General features: G+C 38.3%; 1 protein-coding gene and 2 long non-coding RNA genes across 6 annotated transcripts in view; 1 reads left to right on the top strand and 2 right to left on the bottom strand.

Annotated features, from left to right (window-relative positions):
• Window positions 1-9,693, bottom strand: part of LOC147829224 (uncharacterized) — a 132,483-nt gene extending 122,790 nt beyond the window's left edge. Inside the window, exon 1 of the long non-coding RNA XR_015449338.1 lies at window positions 9,594-9,693. This is a non-coding gene — a long non-coding RNA (uncharacterized LOC147829224). The remainder of the gene's footprint in view (window positions 1-9,593) is intronic.
• Window positions 9,694-9,783: 90 nt separating this feature from the next.
• The window catches only part of LOC101718167 (sperm microtubule inner protein 4), a 34,231-nt gene continuing 17,784 nt past the window's right edge, over window positions 9,784-26,230 (top strand). Inside the window, exons 1-6 of one of the 3 annotated variants that reach the window (XM_087206639.1) lie at window positions 9,784-10,136; window positions 10,689-10,847; window positions 16,563-16,670; window positions 18,661-18,837; window positions 21,722-21,793; window positions 23,921-23,950. In XM_087206639.1, the coding sequence (XP_087062765.1) occupies window positions 18,788-18,837; window positions 21,722-21,793; window positions 23,921-23,950 (152 nt within the window). In that variant the 5' untranslated portion in view covers window positions 9,784-10,136; window positions 10,689-10,847; window positions 16,563-16,670; window positions 18,661-18,787. Of the gene's footprint in view, window positions 10,137-10,688; window positions 10,848-16,562; window positions 16,671-18,660; window positions 18,838-21,721; window positions 21,794-23,920; window positions 23,951-26,230 lie in introns of those variants that run through there. The other 2 variants (XM_087206640.1, XM_087206638.1) reach the window with 2 other exon arrangements.
• Window positions 10,972-26,230, bottom strand: part of LOC147829225 (uncharacterized) — a 56,487-nt gene continuing 41,228 nt past the window's right edge. For both annotated transcript variants that reach the window (XR_015449337.1, XR_015449336.1), the window contains exons 2-3: window positions 20,488-20,553; window positions 10,972-12,703 (exon numbers count right to left, since the gene is read on the bottom strand). This is a non-coding gene — a long non-coding RNA (uncharacterized LOC147829225). The remainder of the gene's footprint in view (window positions 12,704-20,487; window positions 20,554-26,230) is intronic.

Below are 26,230 nucleotides of genomic sequence, written 5' to 3' on the forward strand. Positions count from 1 at the left end.
ACACAAAAGGTGCCACACAGGAAGCCAGGGACATTCCCTGAGTCGTACATGGAAGGGCAGCTGGAGTTTGCACACTCAGAAACTGGTGGGAGGAGGGAGGTCATTTCTAGGAAAAAGAGGTGTGTGAGCAGTGGCAGGTAAGCAAGGTAAGCAAGGTAAGCCAGAGAGCCAAGGTTCAGTTTGGCAAAAGCCAAAAAAAAAAAAAAAAAGCATGTGAAGAGCAGAGGATTGAAGAGAAGATGGGCAGAGGAAGAGCAGAACATAGAAACGCACGACCTAGACAAGAACATGGGGTGTTATTCATCAGGACATGGAAAATCCCTGTCATTTCTGCAAAGGTCCTGGGATATTACATAGGGGTAGAACTGGGGAACTAACCAGTTGGGAGTGGGGTGGGAGTGAGGAAGAGGTAAGTCAGTGGTAAGTTTTTGAAATTGACGCCCATCATCAATTCAGCATCACATCAGTGTCTCACTCATCTCAAGGGCAACACAATTCAACTGAAGTACAGTTAGGTGATTAGACTTATGGGTCATATTTTTATACGCTTTTGCACTCTGGTGTTCTGATGGATGAGAACATTTTGTTCTACTTACATTTTAGGAAACTGGTGTTCAAGAAAATAGATGATGCAGAAGTGAAACAAGAAAAATAAGATATCTGGAGCCTGTGCCCAAAGAGGATACAAAACTGTGACCTGTAATCTATAGGCAGCTCTATGGCAAAGACAAGAAATAATGGCAAGACTCTTGATGGATTATGTATCGTTGATTGCAATTTTTCCTGTCAGTACAAGTTATGTAAAACAATTTAAAGAATATTTGTAATGTAAAGTTAAAATAATTTTTGTCTGAATAAAAAGAGCATTGTAAATACTTAAGAAGTCTCTGGTAACAGGGAGATTGAGGGAGAGAGGGAGGGAGAGAGAGGAGAGAAAGACAGAGAGAGGGGCTGAGGCCACATCACGATCCTATGTAAAAGTCACAGACATGGTTATACTTAATTAAAAAATTAAATAAAAGAGTAACAAATGTAATGAAAATTAAATAACTTAACAGAATACCATAGTTGACAAGTAAACGTATAAACATGTTTTAAACACCAACTTTTTTCAATCTCATTGTTAGATTTTCAGTGTGTGAATCTATGATAGCTTGAAATTTATTTTTTTGCTACTTACTTACTCACATTTACTTAAAATATGTCCACCTCCTTCCAAAAGGTGGAAGACACAGGAGCCCATCTCTTATATTATGAGGTATATGGTAACAACAACAATAATCCTAAATGCAAAAGGACCATCAGGTGCCTAAATATAAAACATTATATGCTCAGTAAAAAATGTAATCACTGCACTTGGAGTCAGACACAATTAAGGAAAATATTACCTGGTAAGAATTTGTCCCTCTTTATTATCTCCAATGCTTATTTGAGCTTGCTATTTATTAAGTGGACCTGAGTTATTGAAATGTTTATTAGATGTTACATATTTTATTCACTGTTGTTACAAGTATTAAAAAATCAGGAGTTTTACTTGCCCTTTTTAAAAAAATTATTGTAGTAAAATACATGTAGCATAAAATGTACCATTTCAACCATCTTTAAGTTTACAATTCAGTGGCATTAAGTTCATTTCACTTGGCCTTTTTACATATCCTGGCACTATTCACTAATTATATTCCCACTAATACCTATGTAAGCACATTCAAAGCTTTAGCTTTATTTTGGCTGCTAAAAAACTTCTTATGAGAACAATAAGGTTGATGGTTTTCACAGATGCCCCGACTGTTACAGCGTCTTCTATTATTTTAGAGTGTCAACTTTTTCACTAGAACATTAAATTTTTCCTACAACACCCTTTAACCCTGTCTCAAAAGGGGGTAATTGTTGCTAATAATTTTTTTTCTTCCAAACTCTTTTCATCTCATCAACTCATAACACACTGCATTCACTTAGGGCTGGAGCTTATTCACAAATACCTGGGGCCCCAAAGGTTTCTGTTGGCAGACAGGTATGGGGAGACATTTATTTCAGAACACTATGAAAATAAAGCTTCAGTACTTTAATTTTTCTGAGTAATGAAAAAAGTCAACAATTATTCATATGCTATTTTATAACTTTTCTGTGAATTGTAGGGCTCCTTTACATTCTTCCTAGGAGCCTGTTTTTACTTGGTTTCTTATGTTTTCCTGGTATTTTTATATTACAGTCAATAAATTTTAGAGACTTTGCACTTAATGTCTTAGAATACATAATAATAATTAGTCAAAAAGATGCCCAAAGATAATAATAAAAATAGTTGCTCATAGAATGTATTGTGCCATTTCCTCTCATAATTTAAAACTAATGTAATACATATAATCCCATGTGTAGCATAAGGAATAGGAAGAGTTATTACCTACGTTTTCATCCTAAATTTAGAAACTAAAGTAAGAAAGGAGTTAATAGAAAAATCACTATTAGAACAGGGAATGGAGTTAAATTATAACCAGATTAACGTCAAATTAACATTCTTTGTAGAAATAGAGAAATAATACTGTAATTCCGAAGGAAAAATATCACAAAATGTATTTTACTTCTGGATTTCTAGGCATTTATATAGTTTGGTTAATAAGACATAAAGCTATTGTTTATCTTTCTTTAAATATGCGATAAAAGTAATTAGCTACAGCAATGCACCGACATATTTCCACTCTGCTTTTAAAATATATTATGTAGGGCCGGGGATTTAGCTCAGTGGTTCTGCCGCCTGCCTTGCAAGTGGAAGGACCCAAGTTCAATCCCCGATACCAAAATATATATATATATATATATATATATATATATATATATATATATATATATATATAAAATGTAGCTTTTCCCTTGTAATTTAAAGCACTGAAATGTAACCGATGTTGCAAAATTATTTTTCACCACTAGAGGGCAGAAAATGCTCCATACGTATTTGTACATAAAAAATTTTAAATTCTTAGACCAAAATGGCAATATTCTGCACCTACCACAAGAACAAAAAGTCTTTAAGATATTCTTGTTTTAGTCTGTACAAGTAAGGCTCAGTAGGCAACCCTAAATTTTTTAATTTTTAATATACTATACAGGGCCAGGGATTTAGCTCAGCAGCGATGCACCTGCCTCACAAGCGCAAGGTTCTGAGGTCGATCTCTGCAACCAAAAAAAAAAAAAAAAAAAATACTATACAGTCACCTCAATTCAATAGTTTATAGAAAAAAAAGTAAATATCCTTTTTGTATATGGATTCTATCTATGAATTAAGAGCCATTTATTAGCACCAGGGAACTAACACCTGCTTAAAACAAAACAGAGACCACTGAAAATAAGCAAAATTCTTTTTATGCTAAAATATTTGCAATGTAATATAAAGGTGGCATTTATTATAAAACTGAAATATTCACAGAATCCACAAAGCTATCAAATGCAAAATTACTGACATTCTAATCTTTAATTTCTATATATGTTTTCTTTTACCATAAGCCAACAGTAGATCTAATTTTGGCAAAGATGTGTTTGGTTTCCTCTTAATTTATCTTTGTGACCTAATTAACTTGTGTGTCCCTCCCAGTGAAGACATTTCCATTTCAGTAACTAAAGCATTACTTTCTTTGATTAGAATCCACAACCTCTTCACTTTCTCACTCCTGTTAATTAAAACACATCATGGTAAATTAAGTCATTTGGAGTTCAGTCTGTGTAGGTGACATTTTAACTACTACTCCTCAACCTCCTCTCTCTGTCAATCTTGTCTATGTCCTATATCATGGGACAAAGGGAACAATGGTGGCAGGCTGATGGAGGGATGGAGCCAGCAGGGAGCCAGGGTTATACATCATGAAGTCGCCGATTTCCTCGACGCATGAGGCCATCACTGCCAGTCAAACCTGATATGACTTCTACCTTGCGTGACTTTACCCATGGCACTAAATCATTTCTGAAGTCTTGTTTCTTCATCCAAGCAAAATGCTCTCCCTATTTCTCAGGTCTGCATGCACTGCTCACTCTAACATTAATAATGTCTAATAGCAGAACTTTTAGACCAACATCAGCCACAAAAAGGTGTTCAAGGATAACAAATCATCCTCGGTCTCCAGGCACAATTCCAATCTGTATTAATCTGCTGAGGCTGGCATATCAAAACAACAGAAATGTGTTTTCTCACAGTTCTGGAAACTAGAAGTCTGAGATTAAGATGCCAGCATGGCAGAGTTCTGGAAAGGGATGTCCTTGTGCAGTATGGACAGCCACCTTCTCACTACAGGTTCACACATTCTTTCCCTGAAGTGTCTACATGGAGAGACAGACCTCTTTCTCTCTCTCCCTCCTTCCCTCCCTCCCTCTTCTATAGGATTAGGGATGCATCCATTTAATCTACTTACTCCTACTTCCCACAGACTCATCTCCAGATACAATCCCATCACATTGAGGGGTTAGGGCTTCCACATATGAAGTAGGGAGGAGCTGTTATGATTTATATCCAGGTGTCCCCCTAAAGCCTCCTGTGCTAATAGGTGGGAGCTTTGGAAGGTGCCTGGATTACAGGGGCATTATAGCTGACTTGCTGTTAGGAAGTAGGGCCTGGTCAGAAGGGGTGTATCATTCTGGACATGACCTAGAGGGTTAAATCTCCCTTCCCAGCTCCTCCCTTAGCTCTCTTTGCTTTTTGTCTGTCATGCTACAAGCAGCCCTCCTCTGCTGTGCCTCTCTGCCATGCTGTCCTGCCTTGGAGTCAGTGGATTATGAAGTGAGACAAATTAAACAGCTCTGCATTTAAATTGTGGGTGTTAGGTATCATGTCTCAGTAATGAGGAAAGTAGCTAAGACGGAGGGGAACACACAATTCAGTTCACAGCACAATTTCTACATATTATCTCAATGTAATTCTTAACACTGCTCCTTTTCACATTAAAAAGTATCCTAGTTGGATGAAAATTTACATCACACACCCCAACTTCATCCTTTTCCAATTTCTATTCCCCAGGAGCAACTACTTTCAACTTGTTTAAAGTTTCTTCTATTTGGCTCCAAATGTCTTTTTTTAAAAAACATGAATATACTACTTCCATCCATTAAAAATTGCCTTTGGATTCTAATTTAGAGACAAGAAGGAAGAAATCATTGACTTAAACAAATAGGAAAGTAAGCTGTCTAAAGACTTCCATAGCCTTCTCCATCTACACAACCTTGCTTCCTTTTTCCCTCCCCAGGTGTTGGTCATGAATAAACATCTTGTATCCCAAACTCCGTCTCAGCATCTGCCCCCAGAAAAACCAACCTGCATCAAGTAGGTTATACAATTTAAATTTTAAAGGTGCAAAACTGAATATGGTGAAACATCTCCCTCTTCCACTCAACTCCACTTACCAGGTCCTAGCATATTTCCAGGAATATGCTATGGTTATATAAGAAATTGTGCATAGGGGCCAGGGATTTAGCTCAGTGGTTCCGCTGCCTGCCTCACAAATGCAAGGTCCTGAGTTCAATCCCCGGTACTAAAAAAAAATTGTGTGTGTATAATTTATAAGAAAATATATAATTTTCTTTCATGTGTTACCCAAATGGTAGCATACTCTTTAACCATTCTGTACCTAGAGGTTTTTTGCCCTTAAAATACATAATAGAAGTTTCAATTCAGTACATAAGAAGTATCTTCAATACCAAAACATATGAAATGCAGCAAAAGCAGTTCTGTAAGGGAACTTTGCAGCAGTAAATGGCTAAATTAAAAAAGAAGAAAGAGCCAGGCTGGTCCAGAAGTGCATGCATGCACACTTGTAATCCCAACTACTAAGGAGACTGAGGCACAAGCATCACAAATTCAAGCCCAACCTGAGCAACTCTGCAAAACCCTGTCTCAAAATTTTAAGTTAAAATGGGTGGGGATGTAGCTCAGTGCACGGCTCTGAGTTCAATCCCAAGCGTTGTAAAAAGAAGATAAAATAAATTATCTAATATCATCTGGTAAGGAACTAGAAAATGAAAAACAAACTAAACCCAAAATTAGCAGAACAAAGAAAATAATAAAAATCAGATAGAAATAAGTCAAATAGAGAAGAGAAAAACCATACAAAGAAGTGATAAAGAGTTGGATTGTTAAAAGATAAATAAAATCAACAAAGACTTAGTCTAACATTTTTTTAAAAAGAGAAAGATAAGACCTAATAAATAAAATCAAAAAGGAAAGTGATGAAATTACAACAGATGCCTCAGAAATAAAAAGAATCATAAAGGATTATTAGGAACAATTGTATAATGACATAACCTAAGGGAAATGGTTAAATTCCTGGAAAAATACAACCTACAAAGGTTGAGTTAGAAAAAGACAAGCTGAACAAACCCAACAACAAATACAGAAACTTACTTAAGAAATAATAAAAATCTATCAAAACAGAAGAGCCCAGGGCTGGGGATGTAGCTCAGTGGCATCACCGCCTGCCTCGCAAGCGCAAGGTCCTGAGTTCGATCCCTGGTACCAAAAACAAAACAAAAAACAAGAGCAGCCCAGGACCATATGACATCACAGCTAAACTCCACAAAGCATTGAAAGAAGTCATATCAATACTTCTTCAACTCTTCCGAAAAAAAGACCTATAGGGAATACTTACTTCTCCATGCAATTTATGAGGCCAATACAACCTTGGTACCTGAGTCAAAGACACCACAAGAAAAGGAAAACTTAAAGCCAATTTCTCTGATAAATATTGACCAAAAAATCCTCAATAAAATATTAGTAAAACAAATCAACAATACATCAAAAAGGTTAAATATCATGACCAAGTAGGATTTAACCCTGGCCTGAAAGGGTTAAATCCTACTTGGATTTAACTAAGTTTGTCATATCCAAATTAATGTGATATACCACATTAACAAAACCAAAGGAATCCAGGTGTGATGGCACACTCCTGTAATCCCAGCACTCAGGAGGCTGAGGCAGGAGGATCACTACAAGTTTGAGGCCAGCCTGGGCTATGCAGTGAGTTCAAGGGCAGCCTGAACTACATAATGAGACCCTATCTCAAAAAACAAACAAAACAAACAAAAAGCAATAGCAACAACAAAACCAAAGGCAAAATCACATGATCATCTCAATTTTGATGCAGAAAAAACATTTGAAAAACAATCTCTTTTCCTAATAAAAACCCTCAACAGCTTATTTACAGAAGAGAAGTTTCTTAATGTCTTAGCCTCCCATCACTGGGACAAAAGACCCAACAGCCCAAATTTAAATGAAGAGCAGTTTATTTTGGCTACTGGTTTCTGCATGCACAAAGTTGGCTCCAAAGCAGAAACAAGATGGCACGGGGGCATGGCAGAAGAAAAGGTGCAATCCATGCCATCTAGAAAACATAAAGAGAGAAGATAGGAGCTGGGGACAAGAATATACCCTTCAGGCCAGGTGTGGTGGTGCATGAGTTTGAAGCCAGCCTGAACTACATAGTGAGACCCTGTCTCAAAAACAAAAAATAACAAACAAAAAAATATTACAGCCTTCAGGTCATGCCCCCAGTGAAAGTGCTGGGGGTGGCCTGCTTTAACTCTTCCCCTGCTGCCTACACTCCACACAGATCTGAGGTCTGATTGTTATCCCCATCTGCCAAGGTGAAAACATGCCTCAGCTTGGATGTTTGCCAGCCTGGAGTGAACAGACAGGGGTCTCTGGAGCAGAGGGTGACCTCACAAAACCACAGGCTGTAAAGCATAAAGTGTAAGGTGAAGAAAACTGTGCTTTATGAGATTCCAAAAAGACTTCTTCATACATCTAGGCAAAAAAAAAAAAAAATCAGACGCAAATTTTTTTCATTTAAAAAATATCTTTATCTGCCAAGAAATACTGAGTTCCTCAAAAACTTATTTAATTCATTTTTCAAATACCACTTTGTTGAAAGTCTCTATAACAGATTTTAAAGAAAGGTTGTAGACTATAATTCAAGTTTCACATTATTATATACTCCCTGCATATTCTTTAAGTTGAAAGTTTTAATCACAATTTGGCATTTTTGTAAACCCAGACACAGTATTCTAGGAATATTATTTTTCATTCCTCAAATCTCATCTTCCCTGCTTGAAAGATTGCTAGGGAAATGAGGAAAAGATAAAGAAATTAAAATGCCAAAAGTAGACAAAAGATGATCTGAGGTTACTGACACAACTGGTTGTGATCTACCTAAGAAATCAGTCACTTTGAATATCCGTGAGTAGAAGGCCCCCTTGATCTTGCTAGGAGTCACCTACACATCTGCTGGCTGAGGTGAATGACTTCAATCACAAATGCCAACAATAAAGCATGCTGGTCAAACACATAGATCCAATCCTGACATCCCTCAGGATCTTTCAGAGGGAGAAGTATTTCTAAGGAAAATAATTATTTAGCAAAGATTTGACAGTATATTTTTTGCCTGTAAATTTTATTTAAAAAATTTAGTGGTGAAAATACACACTTTTCTACACTTTACACGCTTGTGAACTAAAATAAAATTTCAAACCTATACAACCTGGAGGTTATCACCATAAATACTGGTTATTCAACTTGGGGCTGGCACAACTTCTCCAGTGTCACCACCATCCACACACCAAGACGGCCAAGATGTATCTTCATCAAATGCCTCTGATTCAGCCACGGTGTGTTCTTTCCTCCAAGGCTGAGTCAAGCCAGGAGGAAATGGGACTAAGGTGCAGTACAGAGAAAAGGTGGAGAATGGAAAGTACGGGAAGACTGGGATGAGAAATGGCCTGAGCTTACAGAAGAGACAATGGGAGATTCAGAACATAGGAGCCTCAAAACAAAACAAAAGATTAGAATGGACTTTTATCAGAAATTGGGAGGAAAAAGGATGAGTAAATGTGTCAGATAACAGCCACTCTGTCTCCGGCAGAGTGCTTACAAGCTCAGAGGGAGTGACGGCTGGCGAGTGGGGAGGTGCAGGACTGCACAGTTCACCACTGTACCTGTGCCCTGCACCTTTCTCCCCCGCACCCCAGTTAGCACTCACTTGGAAGGCAGGGCGCAACTGAATAGGCACTGGTTGATTAAAAGCTGTACAACGGGCAAAGCGGCCAAGGCATCCGACACCTTCCTTCTCAGACGTGGTCCCTCTCTCCCACCTTCTCCCTTCTTGCAGGCTGGGTTCTAGCCTTCCGCTACCAAAAGTTATCCTTCCCACACCTATTCCTTCCCGGGGTGGGAGGCTATTCTCAGCCCTCAAACTCAGGCTCCTATAGGTGCAGAAATGTGGTTCGCATTAGTTTCTTTGGGGGTTGGAGGGCCTACTGAGGTTATGGGGGTCAGGCTAGGCCTGGGATGGCGAACCTTTTAAAGCTTTCAATGATAATAAACAGCCCGCTGTGACCATAGGTTCGCCACTACTGGGCTAGGCCCTTGTGGACAGGTAAAGACTGCGTCTCGGGCCGACCTGCTGGGGTTGCTATGTCTGTACCCACCAGGGAAGGAAGAGCCGAGGCTCTGAGAGGACGCTATTCCAGGGGTGTACTTGCAAATCCCCCACCTTGGGTCTCCCCAGGGTCTCCCTCCCCTGGACCTGAACTCTTTCTCCGCCCAGACTTCCAGAAGGAATGCTCACCGCCGAACCTGCTAACGATTCCGCCGCTGCCGCCGCGAGAGGGCGCAGTGGGGATGGCGCCGGGGACCAGAGGGCAGGACGCGGCAGAAGGCGGGGTCAAGGTCCGGAACAGGGCGTGGCCATAGTGGAGGGGCGGGGCCCGGGCGGGAAAACTTTTCTTCTCCCTCCTGGGGGTCCGCCCCCTCTTCCCTCACTTCCGGCTCCGCTTCCTGTTCATGCCTCTCTTGAAGTTTTGAGCTGGCTTCCTCCTCCGGGACTCCTGAAAGGTGTCCGCCGCTCCCCTCACGCCACGGGGACGCCCCTCCACCCGTCCGGGATGCACTACTTAGTGCCTCGGTCACGGTCACCGTCACAGGCACCCTCGACCCCACCCCGGCCTGCCCCCCGTCCCTCTCTCTCCCTCACCTGCACCTGCCCGCGAGCTGCCAGGGGCCGCAGGTGCGGGCTAGGCCGAGATTCCACTCCCGCAGAGACTCGCCGGCCGGCCGGGGGAGAGGGACAGGCGAGGCGAGGTGGCGTGGCGCCCCCAGGCTGATGTCGCAGGTCCGTGCGAGGCCCCAGGCACCGCTCTCCTTGGCTTTGCCCCAAGTCCTGGGGAGGGAAGTGGGATTCCCGCGGAAGTAGTCGGGAGCCCGGAATCTTTTGGGGTCCCGCTTATGTTGCACCACTGAGTCTGCACCTCTCCCTGCGTAGAGTTCCTGTCCAGAATCCGCGGAGCCTTTATAGCTTTTGGGTCTGTTGCATGACCAGTCTCCTTGACTCTTAGAAAGATCACCAACAGTGAACCTACGAGCAGACTGTGTACTGTTTAGACTCAGAAACATCTTCCACTTTGTGGATTTGTTTCCGTTGAAATTCGTTTCCACAGAACTTAATTAAGTTGCTATTTGTTTTTTGAGTTGCTATTTATTAATGATTTGACATTAGAGGGACCTCGGGCTTCCAGTGAGAAAGGAAGCCTCTGATTTATATGCATCGGTAGGTTTGAACAATTTAGTGGTACAAAACTCAATTCCTGCCTGCCCTGAGGCCAGGGCAGTGTGATACTGACAAGACAGTTCCCTAAACAAAATTTGCCCTCTGCTTCCTTTCCAGATTGTGCCATTTTAGCCCAGAAGCATGGAGGTAAAAAACGGCAGGCCGTACTGTTGCAGGGAGCTTGAAGAAGCTGACTTACTGTCAAGACACTTTTTACTCTAACGAACTGCACACTCCACTACTAACAGCTACTCACCCAGCTGCCTCAGGGGACAGGTAAAACAAAAGTTAGAAAAGGCAAATTTAAAAAGTTTTTAATATGCTTTTTGTATGTGAGAAAAAATACTTCTTGTTCTGGGGCTCTTTTATTTATCACATCATAGAGAAGGCAAACGTGATGGTTAAATCTTACAGTGCCCACATAAGTTGGGAAGTTGCTGTGTACTCTAAAAAGACAGCATGTAGCCAGGCATGGTCTCCCACATCTATAATTATAGCACTTGGGAGGCTGAGGCAGGATAGACATGATGCTGATAGTTGTGGTGCATACCTGTAATCGCAGCTATTTGGGAGGCTGAACCAAGAGGATCACAAGTTGAAGACCAGGATGAGCAACTAAGACCTTGCCTCAAAATAAAATTTTAAAAGAGCTGAAAATATGGCTTAGTGCTTCCTCAGTCCCCAGTAGCACATACAGAAAAAGCAGACAACATAGTCTTCCATTGCATCTTAAACTCTAGGATGGTTACTTCTTCATTTAGAAATTAAGCTGTATTAACCAACTGTTTATTTTATAGACTATTTCAGTGGTTCCTTATCCCCTAATGCTCAAAACTTTTCCCAAAAATCTGTTGTTCATAGTTGGTGTCTAACTTTTTGCCTAAGTCTCCTATAACACATTAATTACATATTATGATTAAATAGTAACCTAAAGTACCAAGTTTTTACTGTGTGTCAGCACTGTATGAAAGGCTTTATATGCAGTAACTCTCTTAAATCCAAAAACCTTATAAGTCCTGTTATCCTCATTTTACAAATGGAGTAATACGTATAGATAAATATTTGCCGAGATCTTAATGTCATTTTCTTCTGTATATTATTTACTTTTGAGGGAAAACAAAATTTGAAAGTATTTAATGGCTCTCCCAGGGCTGAGGATTTAGCTCAGTGGTTTTGACGCCTGCTACGCAAGCTCAAGGACTCAAGTTCAATCCCCGGTACCAAAAAAAAAAAATCACATTTAATGGCTCTCCCAGACTTTGCTCTTCTTCCTTCTTACATGTATGCTTTATCCTGGATCTATGCCAGTTTATGAACATGTTCTTTATATTGATAAAAGTGTTTTTCCTTAACTATAAAACTGTTTCATATAAATAATTTAGAATCTCTGGAAGGCTGAGGCAGGAGGATCGCAATTTCAACACTAGCCTGACAATTTAAACACTTAACAAGACCCTGTCTCAAGGTAAAAAATAAGAAGGCCTTGGGATGTGGCTTAGTGCAGAGACCCTGGGTGCAGTCTCTAGTAGTGCAAATAAAACAAATTGTTCATCATTCCAACAGAAAAAAAAATATATACAATTAAAGCACAAGAAAGAAAACCTCCTTATTTATTTTATCCAGAAATAATAATCACTGTGTTAACATCTCAGCTTGTGTCCTATTTTTTAAAATGTAAACATCATATGCCAGGGATTTAGCTCAGTGGTTCTGGCACCTGCCTCGCAAGCGCAAGGTCCCAAGTTTGATCTCTGGTACCAAAAAAAAAAAAATGTAAACATCATACTCAGCAAAAGTTTTTACAAACTGTCCTTTTTTTCTTAATGGAAAGGAATATTTTCACATGTGGGGAGGAAAGCACTCAAGTCACTTCTTAGTCCTTGCTGCCCCTACTCCTCCACTGTAACCTGATCAGAGCAACAGTCAGGCCAGAACTCAAGCTTTTTCAACTCCAGGACATCAGATAGGCAGTTTCCCTTGAGTCAGAGGAGACAGTGGTGGTGAACCTATGGCCTGTTGGTGGCTGTTGGTATCGTTGAAAGTGCTAAAAGGTTTGCCATCACTGCGCAGATCATGTGTGACTGTCTTGTCACCAGTTCATTCCTGGGAGGTTCACTTGCGATCCAGGCAGCCTGAGAAAGAGACACAGAGTCATGGAAATGTCTGAATATGCCTTTATTCTCAGCTGCACGCACTTGCATGGCAGTCCTCAGGCCTCTAGCCTGCCTGTTCTCACCAGCCCTTATGGCAGTCCACATTTATATCAAAATACACAATACTGGCCATGTGCCAGTGACGATCTTGGTCATAAGTACAAGTTATTTACACTGGCCAGCAAGGACCTTGGTTATATCAGTTATTTACACCTAGACTGACGAAGTCCACCTATGCTGAAATCGTGCTGACTTGGATTTAACGTCCACTGGAAATCACCCTCCCACAGCCTGAACCAAAGTATAGCCATCTTAGGCTTCATTTTCCCTTACAGTGATCTGGGAATGATCAGTTGTCCCTGGCTCAGAAGCAGCAATGTGAGGTTTTATAGTTGGGCAAAAAAGAATTTTGAGTAAGATTTAAGGGTTGCCATATCTCATTGAATTCGCTGTGCTTTCCAAACGCAGTCAGACTTTTCACTGAAATATTGATCCCCTCTACCTGAATGGTCCTGTGGTTGGTTAGTGATTAACTCCAAAACACATTAACTGGTATAGAATTTAAGACGTACCTTCAAGAAAATACTGGTTTTCATTAACTGACTATAAAATTAAATACACAAATGGCCAACTAGCTATACAATATGAGACGATATTATTTGAAGAAATATATAGGCGCAACAATGTTCCTGGCTCCCAATAACTAAAACTTGCCTTCCCTTTTTTTATCTTACGTGAATTCTTCCCTTTCACAGCTCTCAGATTGAGAAGCCAGGACAATCATGAGTTCTTAGATCCCCTCTTTAACTCCCTCTTAAAAAGCATCCAGACAGCTACCAAAGATTCTCTTTTCCATAAAAGTTATCCTTCTGAAGGTTCTGGAGAGTGTCAACAGGGCAACAGCGGTCCCTCCACTCCACCAATCCTGACGCTTACTTGTTCAGATCAAGTTTTGGGTCTGTAGCTGCCAACTCAAACCACAGGATGTCTCAAAAGCAAAACCAAATAATGCAAAACAAAAAACTCCTGGTTTTTAGGGTTATCCTTCCTAATGTTAAGGACAAGTCCCAGCTTACATTAGCTGTTAGCTTAGTTTTCTAAACATACTTAAAGGGACACTCTTTTACAAGATAAGGTATTTTAAACTAACCTGGCAACGTTAACAGTGATGTAAAATGGTTTCCTCACGTCAGCCTATAGTACTTTTTCTTTTCATAATAGGCAACACAGTCTAGCTGCAGAGTTACCCAGACAGTGAACATCAAAATCACCCAAGGAACTTTCTAAAAATACAGATTCCACAGCTTTATACATATTTGTGTGTGTGTGCACATACTCAGGTTTCCTAGGTCTTCGATAGGGCAAAGGAATCTTCATTTTTTTAGCTTTTCAGCTTCTTAAATGATTGGGCTAGCAGAAAGTACTGAAAACATTAAGAAAACCAAGATTATGGTCTGGCTTACCCAATGTCCAAGGGCATGCTAATTTTTATACTTGTACTTAAAATACCCTATTCATTTATATCTTTTGGGACAATGATAATATCCACTACTTTCCATAATCACTTGATCTCTAATAATATCAAGTGAATAAACAGGCAGTGTATTATTTTATGTTTCTTCCATTAAAAATTTAATGTGGTGGGGACAGCTCAAAATCATAAATTCTTTTCTCCTTTTTCTACTCAGCCGACTTCTCTTTACCTCTAGCAAGTTCTCTTAACTCATCAGGCAAACATGTCAGTTAAAGAAGTACTTGTGAATTACTTAGGATTTCATTATAAATTCCCATTTTGCTTCTGGATTCACTTCATAACTCTGATTCTTGACATTTTTCTATTAGTCTTCTGCCAACTAAAAAATAAGTATATTTTTCTGTGAGCTTTCCTTTAATCATGCCTTCCAAAAACTACTAGCTAAATGTAGCCCTCTGAATTTGGGATTTGACACTCAGAATTCTGTACAGTGACTTCAAAATGAGATATAAATTCATCCACAGGAAATGTATCTTTCCTGGGCTGGGGATTTAGCTCAGTGGTTCTGTTCCCTGCCTCGCAAACGTAGGGTCCCGAGTTCAATCCCTGGTACCAAAAAAACATTTCCTAGGAAATGTATCTTTCCCAAAAAACAACTAAGCACTAAATTACTTAATTTTCTGTGGCTACAGATTGCAGCACCAGTAAGTTGAGTATTATTCTCTCTATGGAAATGTGTTTTATTTAAGCTGTAAAATTATTTCATCCCAAGGGGGAGGACAAGGGGAAGTAAAAAGAATTAAGATGTGTTATGTACATGTACCAGCTCTCCATGATGAATGTAATCATGTACTAATAAGCATTAAAAATTCTATTTCATCCTAAGACCTCCACTTTTATTTTAACTGATTCCTTCTATACAACGCTGTAAGTATAATAAAGCTAAGGTGTAGGTGGGGGGGACACTAAGAAGTGAAACATGACATTTATGGATTGCATTTTATTTTAAATGAATTTTTTTGCAACTTACCAACTTTAAGTAGATGCCAGTGCACATGATTAATTAACATTTTCCACTGGCTCATCTTCTGGCACAAAGTAATATACAGGGGTCAGATGTTGAGAAATTGACTCATGATTTAAATGTAACTTTTACAGACTTAATTATTAAGGCTTAGATTTCATTAATCATTTGAGTTTAAATATTTTTCCCTTGTCATGTCTCCCAAACCTGTCTTTTGATCATAGTCAGAGAACTGGTGGGGGTCTTTGAGGTCTGAGACCTGAATGCCAGCATCTCTTCTATAGCACCCCAAATCAGTGGCCCCCAAAATTCTCCTTGACTAGTTAGTGCACAGGTTAGCAAACTTTTTCTGTAAAGAGCCAGACAAATATTTTATGCTTTACAGTCTGTCACAGTTACTCAACTTTGCAGTTAGACGACACAAGCAGCCATAGACTATAAGCAATACATAAATGAATGGCCATGGCTGTATTCCAATAAGAGTATTTACAAAAACAATGGTAGGTTGGATTTGGCCTATAGAGCATAGTTTACCAACCCTCTTATTTAGTGATTTCATAAGATAATCCTGAGTGTTATTTCTGCATTCAACACTTGTCATAGGGGAATTATATTAAGCCAAACACTACTGGTATAAAGAAAAAAGTCGACCACAGTTCATGCCCTATCTCTGAGCACTCCTTCCAGATTTTGACCAGCACCTATGAGTCCACAAGATACTATCCTTGTTCTCTTCATGCCTCACTTCTTGCCATGATCCATCTCTACCATGTCCTACATTTCTGAACTCAACATCAGCTCTATTAACATAGTCTGAAGGTCAGTCCTCTTCAAAGCCTTTAAGATCTGAGAAAATTTTCTCAAATCTTTACAAATCCGAGCTTTCTGGAATTACCCTGAGTGTATCCAAATGAGGATGGGGTGGCCCTTTAAAGTCTCGATCATTTGACTTTGGGTTCCTGGTTCCATTTACAACAGTCTTCTCCCCACCCCACCCCACCCCCGTTACCCCGTACCCTCTTTGGTACAGGGGATTGAACTCAACCTTGTGCTTGCAAGGCAGGTGTGGCCCCACTGAGCTAAATCCCCAGCCCCTCCTGGTTCCATTTACATTGTTTCTATCCAGCAACACATTGACCCAGATGCAAAACAATTCCTCATTTTCATGAGCCTGGTAAAACTTCACTGAATTGCTCAAGGAGCAATAGCTCCTTTAAGATATTAGTACTATTCTTTTTTTTTTTTTTTTTGGTACTGGCGATCGAACTCGGGTTCTTGCGCCTGCGAGGCAGGCGGCAGAACCACTGAACTAAATCCCCGGCCCTACTATTCTTTTACAGTACTCTCCACCAAAATAAAAATGATAATCTGTAGCCAAGTCCACTGAATGAAGAAATCTTTCAACAAGATTATCTTGCTGAGACAATTGGATATCCACATGCAAAAGAGTAAGTTGAACTTTCATCTCATACCATGTATAAAAATTAACTCATCATGTATCAAAGACCTAAGTGTAAGAGCTAAATCTATAAAGCTCTGAGAAGAAACGGAGTAAAACTTCATGATGTTTTCTGTGGCAGTGTATTCTTAGATATGACACCTAAAGCCAAGCAATGAAAGAAAAAATTGAACTTCATCAAAATTAAAAACTTTTGAGAGCTGGGGATTTAGCTCAGTGGTGCCATGCCTGCCTTACAAGAGCAAGGTCCTGAGTTCAATCCCCAGCCCTGAAAAAAAAAAAAAAAAATTTAAAACTTTTGTGTTTCCAAGGATGCGGTCAAGTTAGTGAAAATAAAATGCACCCGATAGGAGAAAATACTTTCATACTATGTCTGATAAGCTTGTATGTAGCATAGATTAACTCTTAAAACTCAAAAATAAAACCCATTAAAATATGCAAAGGAGGGCCGGGGATTTAGTTCAGTGGTTCAGCTGCCTGTCTCGAAAGCACAAGGACCTGAGTTCAATCCCCAGTACCAAAAAAAAAAAAAAAGTAAAATATGCAAAGGATCTGAATAATATTTTCCAAAGAAGATACACAAATAGTTTGTATCATATACACAAAAGGCTTGTATCTAGCATAGACTCTTATAACTCAAAAATAAAACAAACCAATTAAAATATTCAAAGGATCTGAACAATATTTTTCCAAAGAAGATATACAAACTAGTAACATGAAAAATGCCCTATTTTTAGTCAATAGAAAAATGTAGGCTGGGGATTTAGCTCAGTGGTTTCGCTGCCTGCTGCATGTAAATCTGAGTTCAATCCCCAGTACTGGAAAAAAAAAAAAAAGACTACAATGAGAGACCACACCCACTGAAATAACTATAATAAATTTCTTTCATTTCTGACAATATAACAGGTATTAACAAGAATGTAGAGAAATTAGAACCCTTACACAACATTAGTGGGAATATAAAATAGAGTAGCTGCTATAGAAGAGTTTGACATTTTCTTAACAAATTAAACACAGAATTACTCTATGACCCAGCTATGCATTTCATCCATTTAAGATGCTCCCTTATATATTCTCAAGAAAATTAGGAACAAGTATTCAAACAAAAACTTGAACATAAGTATTCATAGCAGTATTATTCATAAGAGCCAAATATCCATCAACTGAAAAACAGCTAAATAAAATGTGGTGCATCCATATGATAGAATAACACATAGCCATTAAAAGGAGTAAGTACTGGGCTGGATATTTAGCTCAGTGGTGCCACCGTCTGCTTCACAAAAGCAAGGTCCAGAGTTCAATCCCCAGTACCAAAAAAAGAAAAACTGAGTACTGACGTGCTACAACATGGAGGAACCTTGAAACTGTTATGTTAAATGAAGCTCATTGCATAAGGCCACATATGTGAAATGTCCAGAATAGGTAAATCTGTAGAGAAAGTATACTAGTGGTTGCTTAAGGCTAAGGTAGGGGTGGGAGGAATAGGTGGGTAAAGGCTTGCTTTCTTTTTCTTTTTTTTTTTTTTTGGTTTTTTGAAACAGGGTCTCATTATATGGTTCAGGCTGGCCTTGAATTCATGGCAATCCTCCTGCCTCAGCCTCCTGAGTGCTGGGATTACAGGCGTGCACCACCACGCCCAGCTAAGGATTTCTTTTTGAGATCATGAAAATGTTCTAAAATTGTGATGGTTGCATGTATCTGTGAGTAAAGGTCATTGAATTGTGTACCTTAAATTGATGAGTTCTGTGGCATGTAAATTATATGTCAATAAAGCTGTTTTTAAAAAATAAATATAACTGTTGGAGGAAAAAAGATCTGTAGGAATTCAGCAATTTGCCCTCATTCCTTCAGCAGTCCCATGATGCCTTAATAACCAGAATCTATCATAATCAACCCTGAGAATTCTGTGTTCTGGAAATGTGATCTAAAAATACGTAGTTGTTGCTGAACAATTTCACAAGTCTCTTCTTTTCGCACAGGTATCAGGAATTAAGGAAGTCACTCCAGCAATGTCGGCTCCCATGGGGTGCTGAGAAGGAATATGGAGGGATAATTCCAGTTGCGCTCCCTGAGGAACACAGGCCCAAATGTGAACCTCCTTGTGTCATGACCAGAGGACATCAGCATTATGGATTTGGTGGAGAAATATGGCCAAGGTAACCAAGCTTTCTGCCACTCCTATAAAGGTCCTTTTTTTAATATTTATTTCTGTTCAGTCCTTTGCCAACTCAAATCTGCTTCCAAATATTTCTTTTATGATTTATGAAGACACCGATGGAAAAAGCTAATTACATGATTTCTAATTGTGAAATCAGCAAAAAGTCTGTTTATGAATTGTTTTGCTATCCTTAGAAATATTAAAGTATTCTGATCAGAAATTCTGATTAATTGAATTCTCTCCCTTATATCTTACTAAAAGTAAATGGGAGGGCCAGGGATTTAGCTCAGTGGTTCCGGCGCCTGCCTCGCAAGCACAAGGTCCCGAGTTCGATCCCCGGTACCCAAAAAAAAAAAAAAAAATGGGAGTGAGAAAAAGGGAGAGAGGAGAAAGCCATTAAAGTTAAAATGATTTTAAGCAAAGAGCTGGCCTAATTTGTACAGATGCTCTTGGTTTTTGGAGCTTTTGACTTGTAAGTTGTTCATCAATCTTTACTATAGTTATGAGAATCTGCTAGGCACTGTTTTCAAGCATTAAAATATTTCAATAATAATTTACAACTCTTAAATTCACTTCCAGAAATGCGTTTCAAAACACAAGTTAAGCCAGGGATTTAGCTTAGTGGTTCCGCCACCTGCCTTGTAAGCGCAAGGTCCCAAGTTTGATCCCTGGTACAAAAAAAACCCAAAAAACAAAAAACACACAAGTTAAAGTTAAGCAAAGGGGACTTAGCCCAGTGGTGCTGGTGCCTGCCTGGCAAGCACAAAGTCCTGAGTTCGATCCCCGGTACCAAAAATAAAAATAAAAAATAAAATAAAATAAAATTAAGCAAAGCAAAAAAGTCTGAGAGCAGTAAATTAAATGTCACATTATTTACAAAAGATTATGAAATTTAAGCACAAGGACCTGAGTTCGATCCCCAGTACAAAAAAAAAAGATTATGAAATTTACTGAGAGCAAAATCAAACCATAGCATAGAGCCCACTTGCTTCTGCTTTACCTAACAATCCTGGTCACCTGGTTTACTAACAATCTAGTTAACTAACTTTTTGTTATTTTATATTAGTACCTTTTTGCAGTACATGATGACTATTACGTTGTAGGTATTTGGTACATGTACATGACACATCTTAATTCTTTTTTTATCCCCTTCCCCTCCCTTACTTTCTCCTCCCTCCATCTGTTGGTCCCCTTCCCATTTGCAAACAATCTATCTCCCTGTTTCCTTGGATCTTTCTTTTATTTTGCTCTTTAATTAATACAGCAGTACAGCACCTGGGTTCACAAACCAAATTGTTCACAAACAGAAATGTTTGGCAAAATTTTGGTTTAATTTGCAAAGTCTGCTTCAGGTGACGAATGTGACTGCAGCCATCTTTCCCACACATACATGAATGTGGCCATGTTTCCCAGAATGGTGGAACAAATTAAGTTCATGAACTGAAGTACCACTGTACTTTGGGTTTCTCATATAAGAGAAACCATACACTATTTAATGTGTATCTCATGTATTTCACTTAACATTATGGTTTCAAAATGCATCCATTTTCTTACAAATTACTCAAATTTTTCCTTCTTTATAGCAGTTTTTGACATAAATATATCTAAGGAAAACTCTTTTGAAGAAACATTAGCAATGTTTACTTACGCATGATGTGCATGTTTCAGAAATTCCCAAATGAGGCCAGTCATTATCTAATTCAGCATCCAGTCCCTGAAAGAATTAAATCACAAAGTGATGAAAATTTATAACTTTATTTTCACTTCCATAAACATTAGTGAAGTAGTAAAATTGTTAATTTGTCTATGAAAAAAGGAAATGGATTCTTCCTCTAAGCTACTGTCAAATAGGAAAAGCTATTAAACAGATCTGTAGTGCTCTGCGAACTGAAGGATATTTTTAATTTCTTGAGGAACTTCTATTTTCCTAGTACCCTTTAATAATCATAGTACTTAAAAGGTAATATGACTATAATATGAAGCAAAATCTCTTACAATGTCTAAAAGATGAAATAAATACTATCAGCAACCAGCCACCAGACAATAAAAGGTGGAACAGCCTTGTGCCGTTAATTTTAGTAAATAGCAGCCAAGGAAAGAAAATTCTTATGCATTTTATTCCACACTCTTACTTGTTTCCTAAGAAGGCATTTGGAACAGGACAGCTCTTTTGTACCATGTACTCCCAAGATGTTTAGCATCCCTAGCTCTTTGCCTGTGGATACTAGTAGCGTCCTTCATTCATTGTAACAACCAAAATAAAATCACCCCCACATATTTCCATAATCTTCCTACAAGTGTTGGGGCCCAAGAGGAAATCACACTATCGATTGAGAGTCATTATTTTTAATCTCATCCCCACATTGCAAATGCATATTGAGGCAAGGTGAGTCTACAAAATACTGCCGTTCTCCAATTCAGAGAAAATATCGAAAGTCATACTATTAATAAGGGAAAAAAGAGAGAGACAAAAGGACTGATGATGATTAGGAAAATTATTATTATTATTCTACAACAATAATTTTCTCAATCATCTGAATGAGTTTGACACTCACCATCAACCCTTTTCTTTTTTCCTCTTGAAAGATAGATAGTATAAGAACTGAGAGAGATCCATGGAAAGCACAATACATTCTTTATAATATTAAATTATCCTTTTGAATAGTGTCAAATAGAGATACATTATTTTCCAAATGGATAGTGCTTCCTGTACCATTCGTTGAAAAACATATACTTTTCAACTAATTTAAAATGCTACCTTCTCATATACTGAATTCCTATATATATTCATGGTTGTATTAGCAAATCTATTTGTCTTTTACTGTCTCCCTGCTTATACTGTGTTAAAAAGATATTCAATTTAATCTTTTCTTTCATTTCAGAAAGCTTCCTACTGAACAATTCTATTACTTGACACAGAACAAAAAAAGTGACATCTATGGAAATGATTCTTTGTAAGTTTGAAGACTCCTCCCTACCTTCTATTAAATCAAACAACATTTTAATTGGAAGTAAATAATGTGAGAAATTAAACAGCCCCCACACGAGGACTTTTTGAGACACAAATTCTTCCTTTTTATTAAAAAAGAGATCATTAATACTATGAACAAAAAAGTAAATAAACCAGAACTAATAATTTGAGCATTTAAACAAGTGAACAAAAAATTTAAAATAATGAATAGTAATGCTCAAAGGGATTCCTACAGGTAATCTTGATTATTTCCTTAGCTTTGATCTATTTACTTACTTTAATAAGAATCTATTTTGGGGGCCGGGAATTTAGCTCAGTGGTTCCACCACCTACCTCGAAAGCACAAAGTCCCGAGTTCAATCCCTGGTACCAAAAAAAAAAAAAAAAAGAATCTATTTTTTACAGTTATAGAAAATGTCTCAGTGGCACTCAACAATTTTTAATTGGAATTTCACGAGGAGAGAGATATGTTGTGATTATGTACAAATAACTCTTTAAAATTATTCCCTAAGTAATTTTCAGCTCTTTAAGTAAGGAGTACTGGTTAATGGACTCTGTACTTACAAGATATTATTTTCCAGTATATTAAATTACTTATATTATTTTAAATAATTTATTGTGTATACTACAAAATCATAAATTTTTATTTTAAATTTTTTTTAAAAAAGGACAGAACTGAAGTAATGATGAAAATACCACTTCTTTACCTTATCTGTGATGTTATCTGTTTATAGCTTGAGAAGTTAGTGCAGTATAAAATTTAGCCACTAGAGGGAACCAAAAAGTCAGAATTTATGTTCGCCTGGGCTTTAACTTTTTGGATGTAGTGAACTTTCCAAAGCAGATGTAGAGCATGGCAGTAGGATGAACTAGTTTGAGTCAAGGAAGTGGTGTCTCTGAACATTTGTTCATTTTATTTCTTCCAATTTTGAATTTTTAAAAAAGATTTCCTTTTAAAAATATTTGTACCTTTTTCATTTTCAATTTTAGTCATATACTTATCAATATCATAGTAAAATTCATCACATGAGAACAATTAGAGATAATAGTTAATGTTTTATATGCAGTGGCTAATCTAGTAACCCTAAATCCCTTGCATTGGTATCATTCATCACAAACCACCTTCTCCCCATCTCAAAACAGAAAATTATTTTTTTAGTTCTCCCACAAACTCGAGTCCAGTTGTATAACTTTTATGATTAATGTGAATTGTGTGTTTATAATGCATTCATTATAGAATAATAAAATTATATGGCCAACATACCACTTTCTAGTGACTACCCTCTAGCATGGAGCGAGCAATATCTGAAAAATTAAACAGTGTATTTAGTTTTACCGGTTTTTACTATCTGATAGCACTGTGTTCGTTTTTCATGTCTGAAATCTTTCAGTCCTAGTTGCATAGTCTGAAACCAAGTGCCAAAGTCAAATGTAAGTGCATATCAATCCCTCTCTAGTAGACTCCTTCGTAGGACTATGGCATTACTTCTTGGGATGCACAGTTCAAAGTAGCTAGTAAAAGCACAAGCTTGGAATGAGCCAGTTCAGAAGGGGCATGCCTCTAGGAGCTCTGTCAGTTCTATTGTATCCTCTCTTTGCTGACTGACCAGCATTTACTCAGAAGAGAGGTCAACAACCCTGGCCAAAGGAACAAAGCACACCTGGTACTTGCATGTCGCCTCCAAGTAGGCCAGACTCTGGTCGCTTTAGGTCATGCACTTGTACCACTTGGCTGATGTCGAGCTCCCTCAGGGCTCTCTGGCTACTGCCTGGTCATGAGAGTGAAGGTCACTAAGGACCAAAGCTCTCTTGCCAGTACATGTCAGGCTCTGTACCTTCACTGCAAATAAGAAATGCACAAGGGGTGGTGACAAGGACTGAAGTTAGAATAAATGCAATGGAAAAACTGACCAACAGACAACTGAGATATGAAAAGGACCATATCCCTCTGTCTTATCAATATGCACACTTCCAAAAGGTTAATAAAAAATATTCTGACAATTTAATTTGAAAATGGGATGTCTTTATTCTTAAGCAAGTTTGCAGTAGAAATACAAGGCTTAAACAGTCCTTAATTTAATTTAGTATTTGTTTCCTGTTTTTATTCTAGGTTGCCCAAACCACCAAATTCAGCAGTAGAGTAAGTGTACAACCTGCATTTTCCTCCCTTGTTATAATCAAGAAAAAAACACTGGAATTCCATATGACTAAATTGAGTGTAGGACAAGTTAGACTTTTCATGAAATTGTTTTTCACTTATTAGTGAATTTTAGTTATACAGAAGAATGAGTTTCATTTTGGCATATTGGTACATGCAGATAACATACTTTGTATTCACCTCCCTCATTGCCCTCTCCTTTTTCTCTCCTTTCTCCTCTCCTGATTCCCTTCCTCATATCTAAGAATCTTCCTTCTACTATAAAAGCTTTTTTTTTGGTACCAGGGATCGAACTCGGGTCCTTACGCTTGCGCAGCAGGCAGCAAAACCACCGAGCTAAATCCCTGGCCCTAAAGGCTATTTTTTAACAATTGCAAGGATAAGCTGGTGCAAATCCAAGTTAACATTATTTTGATTTCTCCCCCAATTATATCCTCTGCCAATCTTTTTTAAAATAAACTTTTTAGTGGGCTGGGGATTTAGTTCAGTGGTTCTGCCACCTGCCTCGCAAGCTCAAGGTCCTGAGTTCGATCTCTGATACCAAAAAAATAAAAATAAAATAAAATAAATTTTTTGGACTGGGGATATAGCTCAGCAGCACAGCGCCTGCCTGGCAAGCATGAGGTCCTGAGTTCACTTCCTGGTACTAAATAAATAAATAAGCTTTTTTATTTTAGTATAGTTTTAGATTTATAGAATTACTGGGAAGTTAGTACAGGGAATTGCCACATGCCCCACACCCAATTTTCTCTACTGTTAACATCTTACATTAATATGGCAGTTAATTAACCAATTTTGATGAATTACTATTTCACTGATGTCCATACTTTATTCACATTTCCTCAGTTTTTATCTACTGTCCTTTTCCTGTTTCAAATCCACCCAGGATACCACACTACATTTAGTCATCATGTCTTCTTAGGCTTCTTTTGGCTGTAACATTTTCTCAGGCTTTCCTTATTCTAATGACCTTGGAAATTTGAGGATGACAGGTCAAGTATTTTGTAGGGTGCCCCCAAGTGGGGTTCTGATCAATGTTTTTCTTATGGTTAGACTGGGGTAATGTGTTTTGGGTGGAAGATCACAGAGATATAGTGCCATTCATTATATCACATCACTGTTCCTGCTCTCGGCATGATTAATCACTGTCAGGGACAGCGAGTGCTCATCAGGTTTCTCCACTGTACAATTAATATTTTTCTCTTTCCACACTGTACTCTTAAAGTCACTGTGCACACCAGGCATCTGAAATTATGCTCCACCTTCGGAGAACAAAGTAGTTATTTCCTTGGCATTCTTCTGCATGGGATATTTGTTTAATTATTTGCAATATGGACTTGTGGATACTGTTTTGTTTTTTGTACATAGGTAGTTACTCTATACTACTTTGTTACTCATATTAGCCATAAGAAGCAATTTCCATTTGTTTCTGTATTGTTTTGACATTTACTCCACTATTTGGCATTTTGGAAGGGTTTTTTTTTCTTTTAGCTCTTCCTTATTTTCTGGCACTTCTGTATCATCTTGTATATGTCCTGTCCCTCTGCTAGAATCAGTCATAATGCCAAAAAATCCCCTGGTTCCTTTTATTGGAAACCGATGTAGGAAACCAGGTCTGAGCAGTAGATGTTCTTCTGGACACTGAAGTCACTTATCAACTTATCAGTCTTAACTGAAAATACTAAGCCGACATTTAAAATTGTGTTTCAATTAGATCCATTAATTTAGGTTTGGGAGGAGTTTTTTGCTTTTGAGGGTGGTTTGGTTTTGTTTTTACAAAGAATTATGTGAAGAACTGTTGTTTTTGACTTTTAAAATTCTCTTCATAAAGAGTATAAAAAGAAAAGCTCATTTTGTTGGATTAAATTTGTTCCGTTTACCTTCCTGCTTGCAGCAGATGTCCAAGGTGCTGGCAAGGTTGGTTCCTTCTGAGGGCTGTGAGAATCTGTCCATGGCTTACTCTGGCTTCTGGTGGTTCACTGGTACAATAATATTCAGCATTCCCTGGCTTGTAGATGTGTCCCCTCTGATCTCTTGTCTTCATCTGTGTGTCACTTTCTTTGTGTACTTATTGGTGTCCAAGTTTCTTTTTTTTATAAGGATACCACTCATGTTAGAATAGGAGCCCACTCTACACTGATATGACCCCCTTTTAACGATTATGTATAGAATGACACCATTTCCAAATTAAATCACAGCATAAGGCCTTTGAGGTTGGATTTCAACCTAGGAATTTTGGAGAGAGAAACAATTCAACCCATA

Source organism: Heterocephalus glaber, unplaced genomic scaffold, assembly GCF_053883595.1.
Source record: "Heterocephalus glaber isolate CG9 unplaced genomic scaffold, H.glaber_assembly_v1.0 deba00000676, whole genome shotgun sequence".
NCBI classification, from domain to species: Eukaryota; Metazoa; Chordata; class Mammalia; order Rodentia; family Bathyergidae; genus Heterocephalus; species Heterocephalus glaber.